General features: G+C 42.6%; 1 protein-coding gene across 1 annotated transcript; it reads left to right on the forward strand.

The window, feature by feature from the left end:
• Positions 1-15,627: 15,627 nt before the first annotated feature.
• LOC110938216 (probable glutathione S-transferase parC) lies at positions 15,628-17,169 on the forward strand. The gene is made up of 2 exons (XM_022180672.2): positions 15,628-16,004; positions 16,621-17,169. Exons 1-2 carry the CDS (start codon positions 15,712-15,714, stop codon positions 16,991-16,993), a joined length of 666 nt encoding a protein of 221 aa, XP_022036364.1. The 5' UTR covers positions 15,628-15,711; the 3' UTR covers positions 16,994-17,169.
• The last annotated feature ends 513 nt before the right edge of the window (positions 17,170-17,682 follow it).

Genomic DNA, 17,682 nt, shown 5'->3' on the forward strand with positions numbered 1-17,682 from the left:
ACCCTTGTGATATGTAAAAAGTTCGGACCATACTTGACATCACTAAAGTTCGGACCTTTATATCTTTACAAGAGTTCGGATATTACAACACAATCAAAAGTCGGACGTTTATATCTTTACAAGAGTTCGGATATTACAACACAATCAAAAGTCGGACCTTTATATCTTTACAAGAGTTCGGACTATATGTGAAATCAAAGGTCGGGCATCAATCATGCGAACATACCAAGTCAATGTAACAGTTATGTTTATACGTTTATACGATCATGAAACCCTAATTTCATACATTTGCATTGCAGTAATCAAATCCACAATCAAACATTCTAACATATCATGCATCTTAACATTCAGCAAGTGATTTCACAACTAATCATAACCATTTCACAATACTCAGAATTGATCAATAAACACAGAACTATTATGTGAAGAACTAGGGTTTTTGCATGAATCAAACAATCAATGATTAACAACAAATAGCCATTAAACAATTACCTTGGATTGATTCTAGATAGAGAGAGGAATCAAGAGTGATGATTGAGAGCTTGTGCCAATGATGAAGAAGATGATTGTAGAGAGGATTAGAGGATGTGAAAGTACGTGTATTGATTTTTGTGTGATGATTAGTGAAGGAGGTTAGGGTTAAGGGTGATTAAGGTTTCACTAACTACTCTACTCACCCCCAAGTATCATCTTTTACATAAAACACCCATCACAATATAATTTACAGTTTCATCACCAAGTTCATGTATTTGTCAACACTTAACACATAACCATGCACAATCACAATACACTTTATTGAACCAAACGTATACAGTTACAAAGCAAACCAATTGTGCAAGTAAACAACTAAACAAACAGTGAACGTGCAATAAATGTGAAAGTGGAATCTCGGAAACTCGAGTTGTCACAATGGTTTTGCCTCACACCTCCAAATATGACGTACTTCTCGGGAGAGAATCCCAAGGCGACTTTAATATGATTACGTCCGTACCCCACTCTGCTGTCGGTTTCCCAACCGAAACAGGGGTCGCGATAATCTACGCACGCAGAGACGTCATGCTGTCGGACGAGGTGCGTCCGACCAAGATAGCAAGGCCTACCCCCAACAACCAACCAGAAAAATGGGCTCTCAACGCGAGATACCCAGAGCAAAAGATCACGTTGGGCCACGCCTTGTCCCCCAACATCAAAGCGCACCTGAAGTAGCTTCTCTTCAGGAACCAAGACATTTTTGCGTGGACACCCGCAGACATGACTGGGGTCCCACGCGAAGTTGCGCAACATTTCTTAAATACCTTACCAGGTATCAAGCCCATGATCCAAGGCCATCGCCACCTTGGATCCGCAAAAAACCAGGCGATGCAGGAGCAAGTCGAAGAGCTGCTCTCCGCAGGTATCCTGCGAGAAGTCAAGTACCAGACTTGGTTGTCCAACCTAGTCATGGTAGAGAAACCATCCGGGGGCTGGCGCATGTGCGTCGATTATAAAGACCTCAATAAACATTGTCCCAATGATTGTTATGCACTTCCAGAGATCGACGAAAAGGTCGATAACCTCGCACCATTTCGATGGAAGTGCTTCCTCGGTTGTTACAAAGGCTACCACCAGGTACAGATGGCAATCGAGGATGAAGACAAAACGTTCTGCACACCTACCGGAAATTACTGCTATACAAAAATACCGTTCGGATTACGCAACGCGGGCGCAACCTACCAAAAATTGATGAACGACACTTTCCGCGGGCAATCAGCAAAAGTGTCGAAATCTATATGGACGACCTGGTTGTCATGAGCATGGAGGAAGATAACATGCTCACAGATATCAAAAGAACATTCCAAACTCTGCGAAGCGTCAATATGAAGCTCAACCCAGGGAAATGCGCGTTTGGAATGGAAGAAGGCAAATTCCTTGTATTCATCGTAACCAAAGATGGATTCAAGGTAAACCCGGAAAAAGTCCAGGCGATCGAGTGCATGCCATCGCCTTCAACGATGAAAGAGATGCAACAACTAGCCGGCAGCTTAGCCGCACTAAACAGATTCTTAGCCAACCATGCAGCTAAGTCTTATCCCTTCATCAAGACCCTGCGGAACTGCCTAAAGAAATAACAATTCCAATGGACCGCAGAGGCTGAAAACGCTTTCTGGGAGATGAAAGAGTGTTTGATATAACTCCCAACTCTAACCGCACCACGCAAAGGTGAACCACTTATATTATACCTATCCGCCGCGGACAACGCGGTAGGGGCGGTACTAATAGTGGAGCGCGAGGGAGTTCAAACACCCATCTACTAAATCAGCAAGATGCTCAACGACCCAGAGACAAGATATTCAATAATGGAGAAGTTAGTACTAGCACTGCTACATGCGTCAATACGGCTATGACGCTACTTCGCAAACCATGTCATCACGGTATTAACCAACTACAGGATCGGCCCGATCCTATCCAAACCTGACATCTCCGGGAGATTAGCAAAATGGGCAATCGAGCTGGGCGCGCACACATTGAACTATAAACCGCGCCCCGCAATTAAAGGCCAAGTTCTGGCAAATTTCGTTGCCGAAGTACTGGCAAATCGCATCCAAGAATGCGAAGAAGAACAAAACCCTGCACCACCACCATCTTCTTCAGAAACCTGGGCACTTTTTACCGATGGTGCGTCCAACGACGAAGGTGCAGGCGCAGGTCTACGACTCGTCAGCCCTGATGGTCAAGAGCTTACCTACGCAATCCGCCTCGATTTCAAAAGCACAAATAACGAGGTAGTATATGTGTTACACCCTAACACGTTTAACCTTAAAAAAATGACGCAGCGGAAAAGAGCTTTAAAATTTCTTTCCTTATTAACGACATTACTTTCACGAAGGTTCCAAATTCTAAAAATGTTAAACGTTCTATAAAAGAATTCACAACATTCATACTAAAATTTAGATTTCTAGACGTTATATACTTCAACTATGTGACCGATCTATCCGTACAATCCTTGCTCTTGACTCGATCTACGTCCGCTTCATTTCCTTAGCACCAGAAGAAGTCCGTGTAGTACCTGTGGGCATCACATACAACTTAGCCATTAGTCGATGACAACATCATATAACATTAAACTCAAATAATTAAAGATTGAATAACGTTCGATAATGTAACTTGATCCATTCGAATAACCCTTCTCCTTCTCTTGTTCCAGGTTCGGCTTAAATTTCATAAGAATCCAATGTACTCATTCCTGCATTACATACCGACCTCAAACGCATAATTAGTAACGTTAAAATTCTAACATATCAATTCATGCATACATACGTACTTATATACAAACATACATACACATCTACATACATACATACCTTTCCTACAACTTTACATACGTGCATACACTCATACATGTCTTTACACATTCATACATACACAACTACATACGTACATACCTTTCCTACATCTTTACATAATCATACTATATTTACATGGGTCTTAGGCTTAGGTTTAAAGCCCATAAACATCTAAGGAACCATAAAAATCATGTTTGGAAGGTCCGTCGTAGTCCATGGATAACAAACCGAGGCCTACGATACATAAATCAACTTAAATAACAAGAATTTAGCTTTTGAGACTTGAGGAGGCCGTCGCCGACGGCCCTAGGGGCGTCGGCGACGGGCCTTGCATTTCCCCGTAGCCCAAAAACCCCGTAGACAGGTAATTAACCCCGTCGGAGAAAAACTGACTTTCCCTTACCCGTCGGCGACGCCCCCATACCCGTCGGCGACGGGCTCTCTAAAATGCATTTTTCCTGCAGTTCCGTTTCGTCGTCCGTGCGCACTAAAACGCCCATAACTTTAGAACCGGTTACCCGTTTAACCTCCCGTTTCTTCCTACATACTTGTAAATTCACATTCTATCATATGAACTTAAAATCCTACCTCCGGATTAAGGAACTTCTTAACTTACATGCATTCGACTTATTATCATTTTCTAACTATTTGACCCGTTCGTGCATTTATCAACATAATCTGTTTATTTGACCTCAATCTCATATGAACTTTAATAATTTCATTGGCGCCTATCATAAAAGATTAAATTCTCGGACGTCTTGCATCCTCTTAACCCATTTTCGCTCAAAAGCTTATTTTTGACCCGATATGGGTATTTGCGCATTAAGTGGACTATGACATACAAAACCCTATACTTCGCTTTCATACTTGACCAAGACATTACTCTAATCGAATAGCTCGTTTCCAAACGACTTCTAAGGTCGTTTGCCCGAAATACCTATCAAGGGCATTTTAGTCAACTTTGCTCTATCCTTAATACCAAGGAATTCCTTACATAAGTAACCAATCCTACTACTTAGCTTCAATTCTTAATCACACGTACCTTGCTCGGATCAAAACTAAGATCCGTTTAATACTTCATTGACATCATACAATTCATTCCTATTTGACCTCAATTATCATATACAATTAAGTTGCATATAACATTACCTAAACAACTAAGAAGTGATTACGGAATCACTTACCTCATGCATCCGTGTTCATATTCGTTTCCTCGCCGCTTCTTGACCCGTTAGCCTTCCGTGCTTGATTCCGTCTCGACATGATTCCTATACTTCCACGTCATCGAAATCACATTCTTATTAGCATACACAAGTTTACATGTTGAAGATCATATCAATTTCATATTTCACATTTGACTTTCAATAGTCAATTATAACAAGCTTAAGACATATACCCACTTTCACATCCTTTCGACTCATATGATTCACTATGTCATTCTATATAACGCGTATTGATGTAACATGTAACATACGATTTTCTAATATCCTACCTTTACAACAACAAGTCAATTTATGCTTCTTATGCGTAGACGCGTAGTTGACTTTCAGAAGTCAACAATTTAACATATAACTTACGATTTAACCTCATATATCCGTGTCATTATATTAGGCTATACTAACATCACTAGACATATATCACAATTATGATGTAATAGGCTTACAACCACACCATCACCTAACTATAAACACTTACGCATTCACATATACATACTTCCACATGTTCATGCTTTCATTATCTCACATTTGACATCTACATACAAGGTGAGCTTATATAAACGAAGTCATATCATCATTACTATCAAGTTTACATGTATTCCTCCTACTATGCTTCTCTTATGCTCAACTATCGATAATTATACCATTACCATACTCAACACATAATCACCCATTAGCTAGCATGCAATTTCATATACTATTCTACACTAGGCATTTCATCAAACACCTCGTGAGCGTACTATTATCTAAGCTCAATGTACAAGTATCTTGTGCATACTCTTACTATCTCATATCAAAATCACTAATTCAATAATCACCATACCATTTTCATTCAAATTAGGTTCATTTTACAACATCATACAACATCTAACTTCACCCATCTAAATTCTATAGAACATATCACATATAGTCATCATCAACTTCATTCTATTATGACTACAAAAGGTTTTTTTTTCCCAAAACATCAACATAATCGAAATTAAGCATGCTTTAGTCTCTATGTAATCATATTGCCTAGAATTCCTACTCAATTTCAATAAACATTCACAGATTACCCATAACCCACTTAACCAAACATCACCAAAACACTTAATTCAACTTACTTTGTGTTAGAGACACTTAATTGATTAACATTCAGGTTCATGCATCCGAGCTTTCTTGAGATTTCTTCCCAATTTGATGAAATTAGTGAAACTAGGGTTCCACCTTTCCCCTTGCCCTTGTTCGATCGACCCAAAGCCAGCACACCCTTGGCTTCTTTTTTTTTATCAAATATATAACACATTTACACATTAGCCCCCTTGTCTTTCAAGGTATGTTTAAATTTGTTATTTCCTATACTAACTTGATCTCTTTTCTTAGTTTAACTTAGTTACACACATAAATCTAAACTTACTGTCATTTTCTTACGGTACCATTTAACGGTCACCATTTTCTGTTATTTAGCATCAGAAAATAATATTATTTCATAACATATGGATTTGGGGTGTTACAATATGAGGCTCTGTTGGCAGGACTACGTCTGGCAATCAAGCTCGGCGTACAACATCTGGAAGCACATGTCGACTCCCTTTTAGTTGCAAGGCAGGTGCGCGGTGACTATGCCGCGAAAGGGGATATCATGATCCTCTACCTTGAGCAAGCCTTGTAACTAAAATCGAAATTCACTTCCTTCAATATCCGTCACATCAACAGAAGTGAAAACAAATCCGCGGATGCACTGTCAAAACTCGCATCCACCAGCTTCCAACACCTGGCAAAGGAGATACGTATAGAGATTCTGCAGAATCCCTCAGTACCCCTGCGCCAAATCAATGTCATCGAGTACGGTACAACGTCATGGATGACACCAATCATTGCATACTTGCAATCTGGTGTTACTCCCGAAAACAAGTCAGAGGCACGTAAGTTGCAATACAAAGTGTGCCATTATCAAATGGGGGACGATATCTTGTACCGTAAATCATACCTAGGCCCACTCCTACGCTGCGTCGACCCTCAAGATGCCGCATACCTTATCAGAGAGATCCACGAGGGAATGTGTGGCATACACGCAAGGCCACGCATGGTAGTGGCTAAAATTACGAATGCTCGGTATTACTGGCCTGGCATGCACCTGGATGTAGTCAAAGAATTGCGCAAATGTATTACGAATGGTAGTGGCTAAAATTACGAATGCTCGGTATTACGAATGCTCGGTATTACTGGCCTGGCATGCACCTGGTAGTGGCTAGAATTGTCAACGACATGCTCCCAAAACTTTGCGCCCCAAGAACAACTTGATCCCAGTCACCACCGCATGGCCCTTTCAGAAATGGGCAATTGACGTGGTCGGACCTTTTCCGGACGCACCAGGTGCGGTCAAATTTATCATAGTAGCTGTCGACTACTTCACAAAATGGGTAGAGGTAAAACCACTCGCCTCAACCACTGCTATGATAACGAGGAAATTCATTTGGGAACACATCATCTGCCGTTTCGGTTTACCAATGTGCATCGTTACCGATAACGGCACCAACTTCGCTGCTGACGAATTTCAAAAATGGCTAGAAGAATTACATATTGAACACATATTCTCCTCCGTCGCACACCCGCAAGGAAATGGCCAAGTTGAGAGTATCAATAAAAGTCTAGTTGAAGGCATCAAAGCAAGGTTGGGAACAGCCAGGCGTGGCTGGGTCGATGAACTCCCAAGCATCTTATGGGCTCACAGACCGAGCCCAAAAACGAGCAACGGGGAGACACCATTCAGCCTGGTCTATGGCTCAGAAGTGGTAATCCCCGCGGAAGTAGGTCTTCCTTCACCTCGAATGTTGGCTATCAACAAAATAGCCAACGATGAAGCACGCAGGCTTGACTTGGACCTCCTAGAAGAAAGGCGTGAAAACGCTGCCATCAACGAGGCCAAGTACAAAACCAAGCTTGAAAAATACTACAATTCACGCGTGCGGGTTTGTACCTTTAACCCGGGAGACTACGTCCTTCGCGATAACGAAGCATCTAACGCTGAACGTTCAGGAAAACTTGCCCCCAAGTGGGAAGGACCCTACCTCATCAAAGAGGTCTTGGGCAAAGGCGCGTATAAACTACAAACGTTAGAAGGCGAAACTATCGCACGCACATGGAACGCACAACAGCTTCGACGCTGTTACATGTAAGCCATGTTCTTTACATTTCCATGTAACCTATCGGGCCGCAGGCCATTTGCAAATAAATAAATGAGCGATTTAATGCAATATTGTTTATTACTACTAGTACAAATGCGTGTTCCACTTTGCGGTATCTGCAAAAACAGATTGGCAAAATCTTCATTCGCGATACCCACACAAAGTGGTGACCACACACAAATATTGTAATAGGCCAGCAAAGGCAAAACATTAAGTGTCTATCCGGCCGGATACACACATACGGTTTTTACAAAACCTACACAATTCCTAAACCCTAACGGGACGAACACAGGAATTGACTAATACTCATACGACAAAGGTATAGAGTATACTCAACCGCGTTTACAACAGGTAGAGTTCTACATACACAAGTTCAACCATGCAAAAAGTAAAAACACTTGTACAAATTAAGCAAAAACAGTTAAAATTTATATTCAAAAAATTCTTACACCCACGCGGTGTACAAAGGATTTACATAAAGTTCTAACATTTACACAAGAGGAAAACAAAAAAGGGCACGCAGGCCAACCTAACCCTACTTTATACCGCTGGTACCCGCGCCATCTTTGCCGACACCAGCAGCCCCTTCCTCTTCCGATTTATCAACATCAACATACAACATCCGTAAACGGTCTACATAGTCGTCCGCATCCAAACATTCATCAAGCTTCTCAAGGGCAGAAATAGACATATCATAGAATGATGCAAGAGTAGCATCAAGAAGCCCTTCGGTATCCACACCTTCGAATCCGGACCGTTCATCGGTGTATTCGCCTTGACCCAGGATGTTCATATGACTGATGCATCGGTTGTAACCAGCTTTGAAACCAGCATCCCGGGCACACTGCTTAATCAGGTCTATACCAGTTGCAGTCTCAGGCGCATCCAAGATAGCCTTAACAATCTGCAACTCACAGGCAATAAAGTTATCACATGCAAACCCCAACAAAAGCAAATAGTACCAGATACTTACATGCCCAATACCATGACACCGCATCCACTCACGGTCAGTATTAAGCTGATTAAATTAAGAGGTAAGGCTATCTCTAGCCTTAGCAGCCTCATTAGCCCGTTTTTCAGCTTCAGTTGTGCAGGCAGTAGTCTCAGCAAGCATGACCTCGCGATTCTTCACTTCAGCCTTTCAAAAACATAGAACACAAGCATACAAAGATAAGCATTTATGAGAGCAAAAGAAAAGTTCTACAGAAAAGGCAACTCATACCTGGAGGCTCCCAACGACCTGGTTCAAACGGGTGCGATCAGCATTCGCTTCCTCAAGAGCCTTAGAAGCGCGGCCCTCCCTCTCCTTGGCCTCTTCAAGAGCCTTTGCAGCACGGGCCCCCGCCTCTTTGGCCTCTTCAAGCGCCTTCGCTAACCGGGCCTCTGCCTCCTGGGCCTTACCAGCAACCGCCTCAGCCACAGTTTTCTCCTTGCCCAAAGCAGCATTCGCTGCCTTGACATTAATCAACTCCTGACGCACACGAAACAATGTTTCATTCTGTTTGGCCCAAGATACTTTCCAGCTCTTGCGCTCATCAGAAAGTTTTTTGTTCCAACTCTTGCGTTCATCAGAAAGTAACTTGGCAAGAGTACGAACCTGTTTAAGCTCAGCGGTTGCAGCCCACTCCTCGGTCTGCTTATGCTTCTCAAAGGCCGCCTTATCCTTTTCAAGCTGCTCCGCACCCTCGCGAGCAGCTTTCACCAACTCTTCCGCCTCGGCCCGCAAGCGCGCAGCCTCCTCCTCCCTGCGGCCTAACCTCTTGTAGTCTTCCATACTGGTAGAGAGTTGGTTGATACAAAGTTCACGGGACGCGGCACGGGCACGATCAACTTCAAACGGAGTGCCCAGACCACCTAAAATCTCCTTGCAAGCAGAAGGATCATTCGAAATGTCATCCCCCTGCATAACGCTCCAAGGGGATCGGTGATAGCTCGTATTCCGATCCCGGGTATAGGTGCGGTAGTAGTACTCTAGTTCAGACTCTCCAGGCTGAATTGGAGGCCCTTCATAACCCGCACCCCCAGATGCGGAACAAGAAACCTTCTCTGCAAGGGGAGACTTGTGCTTTTCAGCATCAGACTTTTGTTTTCCAACATCCGAAAACCTCAAATTCAGGTCATCAGTATCAGTTGGAGTGATCATATTGTCGGAAGAATCAACGGTGTCAAAAATGTGAGCCCCAGTCTTCTCCCCGGTACCCTCTACTTGCACAGAAGGCTCGTTCACCACCTTGGCAGAAGGATCGGTGAATTCTTTAGTCACCCCCGCATCCGCAGCTGTGTCACGCGGGGGAAAAGAAGGCATCTCAAACAAAGAGGAGAAGTCCTTTCGTTGCGGTTCTGCAAAACAAAAAAGCAATAACTATCAGAAAACAAGTTGTACATACAAACACTTACAAAAGTTATAAATCACTTACCAGAAGTAACCGCAGGTTTCTTTTGCGTCGCACCAGTTGACCTTTTGGTCTGTATCTTCCGACGCTTTACTTCACCAGCACCAGCAACTTTCTCCTCTGGTTTTCTCTTCTTCTCACCAGCAGGCTGCGAACCCGCAGAGGTCCCACCTGCAGCCGCACCACCACCTAGAACACCCAAGCCCTCAAGGGTATCAGATACTACCACGTAATCGGTATATCTGCGGTAACAAGAACGAGAGATACCTGCCGCCTGCGACACCAAAGGAGGGGCAACAGAACCCTCAGGTTTTTCCTTACCACGACCTCGCGCGGGTTTCTTCACATGCTTCTTCTCCGCATGTTTCTTAGGGATAGTTCTCACTTCAAACTTCCCCAAGGCCCCAAGATTACCTGCGTTTGAGAAACCAAGCAAGTAAATCACAAGGGGAACCTTTAGTAACAAGGAAATTTTAAAATGTACCTGTGCCTTGCGGCAGGGGTGCATTCAACATGTCACGTGTGGGAACGCGGAAATTGTCAACAATCTCCAAGTTAAAGCCTTCACGTTCCACACACGGAATCAACTCAACCTTGCCCTTGAAGGTTGGCTCAAACATCCTCCACAGGGGAGCATTCTCTGATAAAACATACAAAATCCGTACAACAAATAAGAACGCAAGGAAACCGTACAAGAGAGAAAATGCTTACCACCACTTTTTTCTCACAAAACGGGCCTTGCCTTCCTATCCGGCCTGGTCAACATCATCCGCAGCACCCAAAGCGCATTGTTGTCCAGCCTCTTCAACTCAATAGGCTTCAACCTGGAAAACCAATCAACCGACTTGGCGGTAGGAGTAGCAATATCCTCCGCAGGAATGCCCTCGTTCACATTCCGCAACGCCATGTTCACATGAACCGCACCAGCCTTAACGTAGAAGAACTTTCTCTTCCACTTGGTAGTACCCTTCGGAGGAGTCATCAGCTTGGGACTCCCATACCGTTGGTTGAAGGAGAAAAATCCGGTGTTCAACGTCAACTGGTAAAACCGCCGGAAATTCGCAACATAAACCTCCAACCCAAGAGCACGAAAGGTGTACTCAAAGTTTCTGATCCGAAACATCCCAATAGGACTTAACTGGGAGATGTGTATCTGATAGAACTCTAAAAATTCGGCAACAAAAACTGTCAGTGGCAATCGGAGGTTGCCGTCATAGAAGAACTCAGCCCTCAGTGTCAGATATCCCGCCGGAGCATCAGCACCAGTATCACCCTCCTGTGGGTATGTAGCCCCAAACTCTCCGGGCATTTGGATACTGGTCATTAAGATATCAAAACCACCTTTCGACCACTGAAGCACCGGTAAACCACCACCTGATGCTGCACCACCATCATCTTCATCCTCATCAGCCACCGCCGGCGACTGTCGTTCAGGGTTTTCACCCTCCACATTGTGTGGATTCGATGGTTCAGCAATGGAAATATAGAAAGAAGAGAAGAAAATGAGTATCAAAACTCAAACAGTCTCACCGGAATTTCAGAAAACTTATCGGAGAAGACGAAGGAACTTTTTCTCTCTCACCGGAAAATTTTGAAATTTTGAACAAGTGAGGGGAAACCACAAACGGTTTCCCCTTATATACTCATCGCAATAAATGCGGAAGAGAAACTGAATCATCACGTCCAAAAAGAACGAATTACGCGACGCCACGTGTTTAGCGACGGTTCCGCTGACGGTTACCACGCGTGCGTGGCCGCACACGCGCCTGACATAGGAGACGTTTACACTCCTGCTACAGTGCATTTATGACCTCGGGCAGTGCAAATGTCCTTTCATTTCGGCACATGCCAGGAAATCTCACCAACTTCCACCAACTCACACGTGCGCTCAGCCACGTATGCAACAAAAAGCGACAACATTATCCAAACATAAGCGGCATGCGGTTTCTCTGGTATACCGCACCATAACCCATACCGCATGTCGTTTTTTTACACCCCCTCAAAAAAGGCAAAAAATATATATCTCTATATTATAAGGGTATATAAATTATATGCGGAAGCGATACACACGAGCCCGTACAGGTGTGTCAGATGCCCAGAACCAGCGTTGTTCTTTGGACTGAACCGCATCTCAGAAACAGGTAACCTGCATTGCCTTCATTCTCTTCAAGCTTCAAATCCCTCGTGTCCGGTTCACAACCACATAGGGTGCACAAACAGCTTCTCCTTAAAGAAAAAGGATGGGAATGTACGCGACCGCACATCAGCAACCCTGACTCCTGATCCTTCAAGAGCCACATCAAAGCAACACACTCTTTTCAAGCGAGTCTGGGGTTACAAAACCGCAGACACTTATGAGTCACTGCGGACGCACCTATAGCTCCGCAAATGGTTGCTACGGTAGAGCCACAACTAAGTCATCACACAGATGAACGAAGCTACTTCAAGGAAAGCTCCTCGGCATTGGAGCGTGAAGGAAAGTGGCTAAAAACAAATGCGGACGAGATTTCCAGTCATCATAAGAAGTCTCGTTGAACAACAAGTGGCCGAACAGCGGTAACAAGTCTGCTTATGACTTTGCTGGCCCACTTATGAGACGGACAGAATAAACAATGGCGGGCATAACCATGCCTATGACCATGTTTATTTGACCATTATCCAGATTCAAATTGTTCGACCAAACACGGCCAACAATGACGCAAGTATCTAACATTGTTCGGCCAAACGCGGCCAACAATGCCAAGCAACGAGGTAACCGCAAAGGACGTGCGGTTACTTGAGAGCTAATTGGAAGAACATGAAGACCCCACAAAAACAGGGATCATCATTACATGTCCAATTGCTTCTGAAGACCACTCTCTTCTTCATTCACCATCTCAGAGGTTGGTTCGAAGTTTGTGGACATCTTCAGCCACGATCTCAGAGGTTGGTTCGAAGTTTGTGGACACCCCCGGCATGATCTCAGAGGTTGGTTCGACACACCAACAGGTGGCACCCAACCCTGATGACATCAGAAACAAAAAAAACCTAGGCTGAGAATTTCGAATCAGACGAAATTTTCTCACCGGTACGGAAGAGGCGTCACATGACCCTACCAGATCTCCAGCTTGATTTACGAAGAACGAAGACCATCTACATGGCCTAGAATCTTCTCCAGACTCCAAACTACCTTCTAGACACCATAGTCCAGTACTCCTCCCACATGCAACTTGCATATGGCAGCAACACTAGACTGGGGGACTTGAAGGGGTATGGTCCCAGATCTCGCGTCAGCACGACCGCGAGTGACCATTACCCTTATCAAAACCCCCACTAGCTAACAACTTACCTGTGTCCGTGCAGGTACGCGCGAACACAGCGGTCGAATCCAATCTGCCCAATGATGGAGGAGGACTAACCTGGAATATGAGAATGGTATAGCAATGCGGCATGGCGCCGCATCTGGTGTATGAGAACGGAAGTGGTCATAAGCGATGCGGTCTGGCACCACATCCAGTGAACACTTCTATCAATACAAGGGAGCTGGATAACAGCAACAGTCACCACAAGTGGCGATGCGGCCTAGCACCGCATCCCACAGTCTTCAACTCTTCGCCATAGTGAGAACGCGGAAACGGCAGCGGTTACCGCAGGCAGCGATGCGGCTCAGCACCGCATCTTGCCCACGAGGCAAGTGGGACTAACATCGCAAAGCAAGTGGCTCCAATGACAGTCGCCTGTCAGACCACACGTAAGCAACAGACTGACACTGCAGTAAGACGTGGCGCCACCTCCACAACCGACAGGTCTGACACACCTATATAAGGGCTGCACATCGTCAGTCCGTCCTTTCAGCTCCTCCTACCCTCCTCGGCTATAAATACCAACCCCCAAACCAGGTTTGAGGTATCTCTTCACAACTCTCTCACTACTACTACTATCACACTTTGCTTCCCAAGCAAATTACTGATTCTCACGCCGGAGAGTGGTAACAAGGAGCACCCCCACCCCATCCTCCTTGTTACGAGTCACGGTTTGTTTCTTTGTGCAGGAGATCAACCAGCGGACGATCTAGCCAGCAATCCTCGGGAGGAAGGGATTAACCCTTCTTGACGAGACCAGTGAGTTAACCCTGCCCGGTTAACCATTGTTTCATCAGTACCGATAAACAATAATATTTTATCTCTCATTGAATCACAACCACTCTATAAAATACAGAGAATGCACTTAGATAAATATGGAGGATCGATTGTGAATGCTTTTGCGTGATTACTGTAATTTTTTGCTTAAAATTAGTTTGATATTAGGCAGGATGGGTGTGGGTCTGTTAGAGACCGATTCAAGATAATCAACCTCCCAAGTATGGACGAAGCTTAAGTAGGGCGGGAGGGGGCGGCTAACCTCTCGAACTTTTCGCTCAGTAGTAGAGAGTATGTAATTTTTGTATAGAAATTTTTGGGTATATACGTTTTCGACCCCCGGTTTTATATAAATTTTTAGGTCTGCTGACTTCCAACCTCTCGATCAGAAATCTCAAAATTCGCCACTGCTTCCAAGACCCGTTGAGTGGGTTAACCTCCAAAGAAAACAAGATAAGAAAAGAACAATCCAAATTTTCAACTTAATTCTTTTTCTACTAAAAACAAACTTTAAATAGCCTTACAAATACGAGAACTACCACTAAATTAAGATGTTGAAGTCGTGACCCACTATTTAATTAACTAATAATTACTAACCAAATAAAGAAATAAGCTTAATGAAAATAAAGAGATAAACCAACTAGAAAACTAAGAATCTGAAGAGAAGCTTGCACTTGGACTTCATGATTAAAAGGTGGGTTGCATGGATAGGAGTTGTGGTATGGTCGTGTCATGCAGGTAGGTACACGTTTCAAGGTTTACTAAATAGCTAATATTGCTTCCTTCTTAAAATAAGGCTGAGGTTCCGTCATAACATGTCATATCTTCCAAATTCATCTCATTAATATTATATAGATATAGATAATATAATTTAGAGTAAATTGTCAAAATCGTTCCTAAGGTTTGGACATATTTATCATTTTCATCCAAAACAACTTTTTTGTACCATATAGTCCTTCAATTTTAGAATTTTTTTTGCCATTTTCATCTAAACGTCTGACTTTTTTTTGCCAAAATCGTCCCATAGATTTGGGTTATTTTTGTCATTTTCATCCAAATATTTGATAAAAAAATTAAAGAAAATTAAATGCTTAAATGAAAATGACAAAAAATTCCTAAAAGTGAAAGACTATATAGAAAAAATTATTTTACATAAAAATAACAAATATGCCCGAAACAAATTTGACAATTTACTCTATAATTTAACTTCTATAAAATCTAAAACTCGCACACCCTATCATATGACACACCAAGTAAAAAAATAAAAACAAAAGAAATTAGCCTGTATCTTTAACATAAAGTTAAGAATTTATAAGATGACGTAAGCAGTGACATATATAAACCGTGGAACCCTTGAGGACCTTCTTTAAAGTTCTTTTAAACACCAGATATTCAGTCCCTAGTCCTACATGCATGTATGTATATATACCAATCACCTCATTTAACACTTATCATATGAAATACATAATCAGTATCCACCACACATAACTACAATGACTGGTTCAGATGTTATACTGCTAGACTTCTGGGTGAGTGCGTTCGGTCTGAGGGTGAGAATTGCTCTAGCTGAAAAGGGTATTCACTATGAATACAGAGAAGAAAACCTGCAGAATAAAACCCCACTTCTCCTTGAAATGAACCCGGTCCACAAAAAGATCCCGGTTCTCATCCACCAGGGCAAACCCGTATGCGAATCCAACATCATTGTTCAGTACATCGATGAGGCGTGGCACGACAAGTCTCCGTCATTGCTGCCTTCTGATCCTTATCTTCGAGCTCAGGCCAGGTTCTGTTAGATATTTTCATGTAATTGAGATTAATTTGGTGACTAAAAGGAATTATGATATACATCGAACAAGTTATGAAGTGCGGGAGTGCATGCTTGTTCGAGTTGTTATAATTTCAAGCATTCGGGTGGAGCCCTTAATGGGGTTCCAAGGTGGCAACGCCCCTTGGCGAGGGTCCGAGGGCAGTGCCCTCGGGAGCATTATCCAAGGGGCGGCAGTCCCTTGCGAGGTCCAAGGAGCTGAGCCCTTTCCTTATTTTAATTAAATTGTTTTATAGAAAATGTCTTAGAAAAATTAATTTTATAAAATTTGTCATAATTTTTGTAGATAAAAATTAAGGGAGTTACAGGAAATTTAATTAAAATACAAAATTTGAAATATAAACGTCCTAGGAGCAGTTATTTGCAGATAATCCTCAAAATTCGTAATTGTGTTTTTGGTAAAAAAAAAAACGGTTCATACGAATTCCAGACACACACATATTGTTGTTCTAATTCTCGAAAATCAGAGTTGTATCTGATTGAATTATTCGGTAAAATTACTGAAATAATTTGATCTGAGGGTGAATATACGCCTCTCGATCAGATCGTCCGGTTTCATAAAATTCTCTAACAGGTTCTGGGCTGACTTCGTTGACAAGAAGGTATATGAGAGCACGAGGAAGATATGGATGACAGAAGGCGAAGAAGATCGACAAGTGGCGAAGAAGGAGTTGATAGAGGTGTTGAAGGTGTTAGAAGGGCAACTTGGGGAAAAGCCGTATTTGGTCGGGGAAAGCTTCGGGTTAGCGGATATCGCACTAATTCCGTTCAGCATGTGGTTCCATACGTTGAACGAGATTGGGAAGATGAACATCGAGAGAGAATGCCCGAAGCTGGCTGCTTGGGTCAACCGCTGCATGGAAAGAGAGAGCGTCTCCAAAACTCTTCCTCATCCTCATAAGTTTTACGAGTTCATCCTGGAAATGCAGAAGAAGAAAGGCCACTGATTATACAATTCAAGGGAATGTTAATAAAACTTTAGTACGTAAAAATGTAAAATAAGACACTTGGGCGTGTCTTGTATTCATATCGTGTCGGTATTGATGTATATGTGTTTGGAGTATTGTATCCAATAAGTATTTATGAATAAATAAGTGTTGTGTATTGGCACACAACTTGGCTATTTGCACACCAAACTCTACATGTACCTACATTGCGTATAGACATATACGCTACGTATAAACCTAAACGGAATAGTATTGAGACGGTATAATATATTCGAACCATACCCGGAAATTTCAAAATATTTAACGGTATAATATTTTAACGTAATAGTATTCGAACCGCACCCATACTTGGTATAGTATTTTAATTTAAACGGTATAATATATTAGAACCGTACACAAGTATTTAAAAATAATTAACGGTATGATATTTAAACGTTTATAGTATTCGAATCGCACTAGACGTGATATAATAATTTAATTTAAACGATAACAATATAATTTATTCGAAGCGTATATACGTTTTTCAAAAAATTTTAACGTATATAATATTAACGGTATAACATTAACGGTTATATATTTTAAGCGAATTAACATTGGAACCGGGTGAGAATTTATAACGCAAATACACCAAAACAACCAAACAAAATTCTGATGGGTTATATACGTTACGCTGCGTATAGAGCTATACG

This window comes from Helianthus annuus, chromosome 4 (assembly GCF_002127325.2).
Source record: "Helianthus annuus cultivar XRQ/B chromosome 4, HanXRQr2.0-SUNRISE, whole genome shotgun sequence".
NCBI classification, from domain to species: Eukaryota; Viridiplantae; Streptophyta; class Magnoliopsida; order Asterales; family Asteraceae; genus Helianthus; species Helianthus annuus.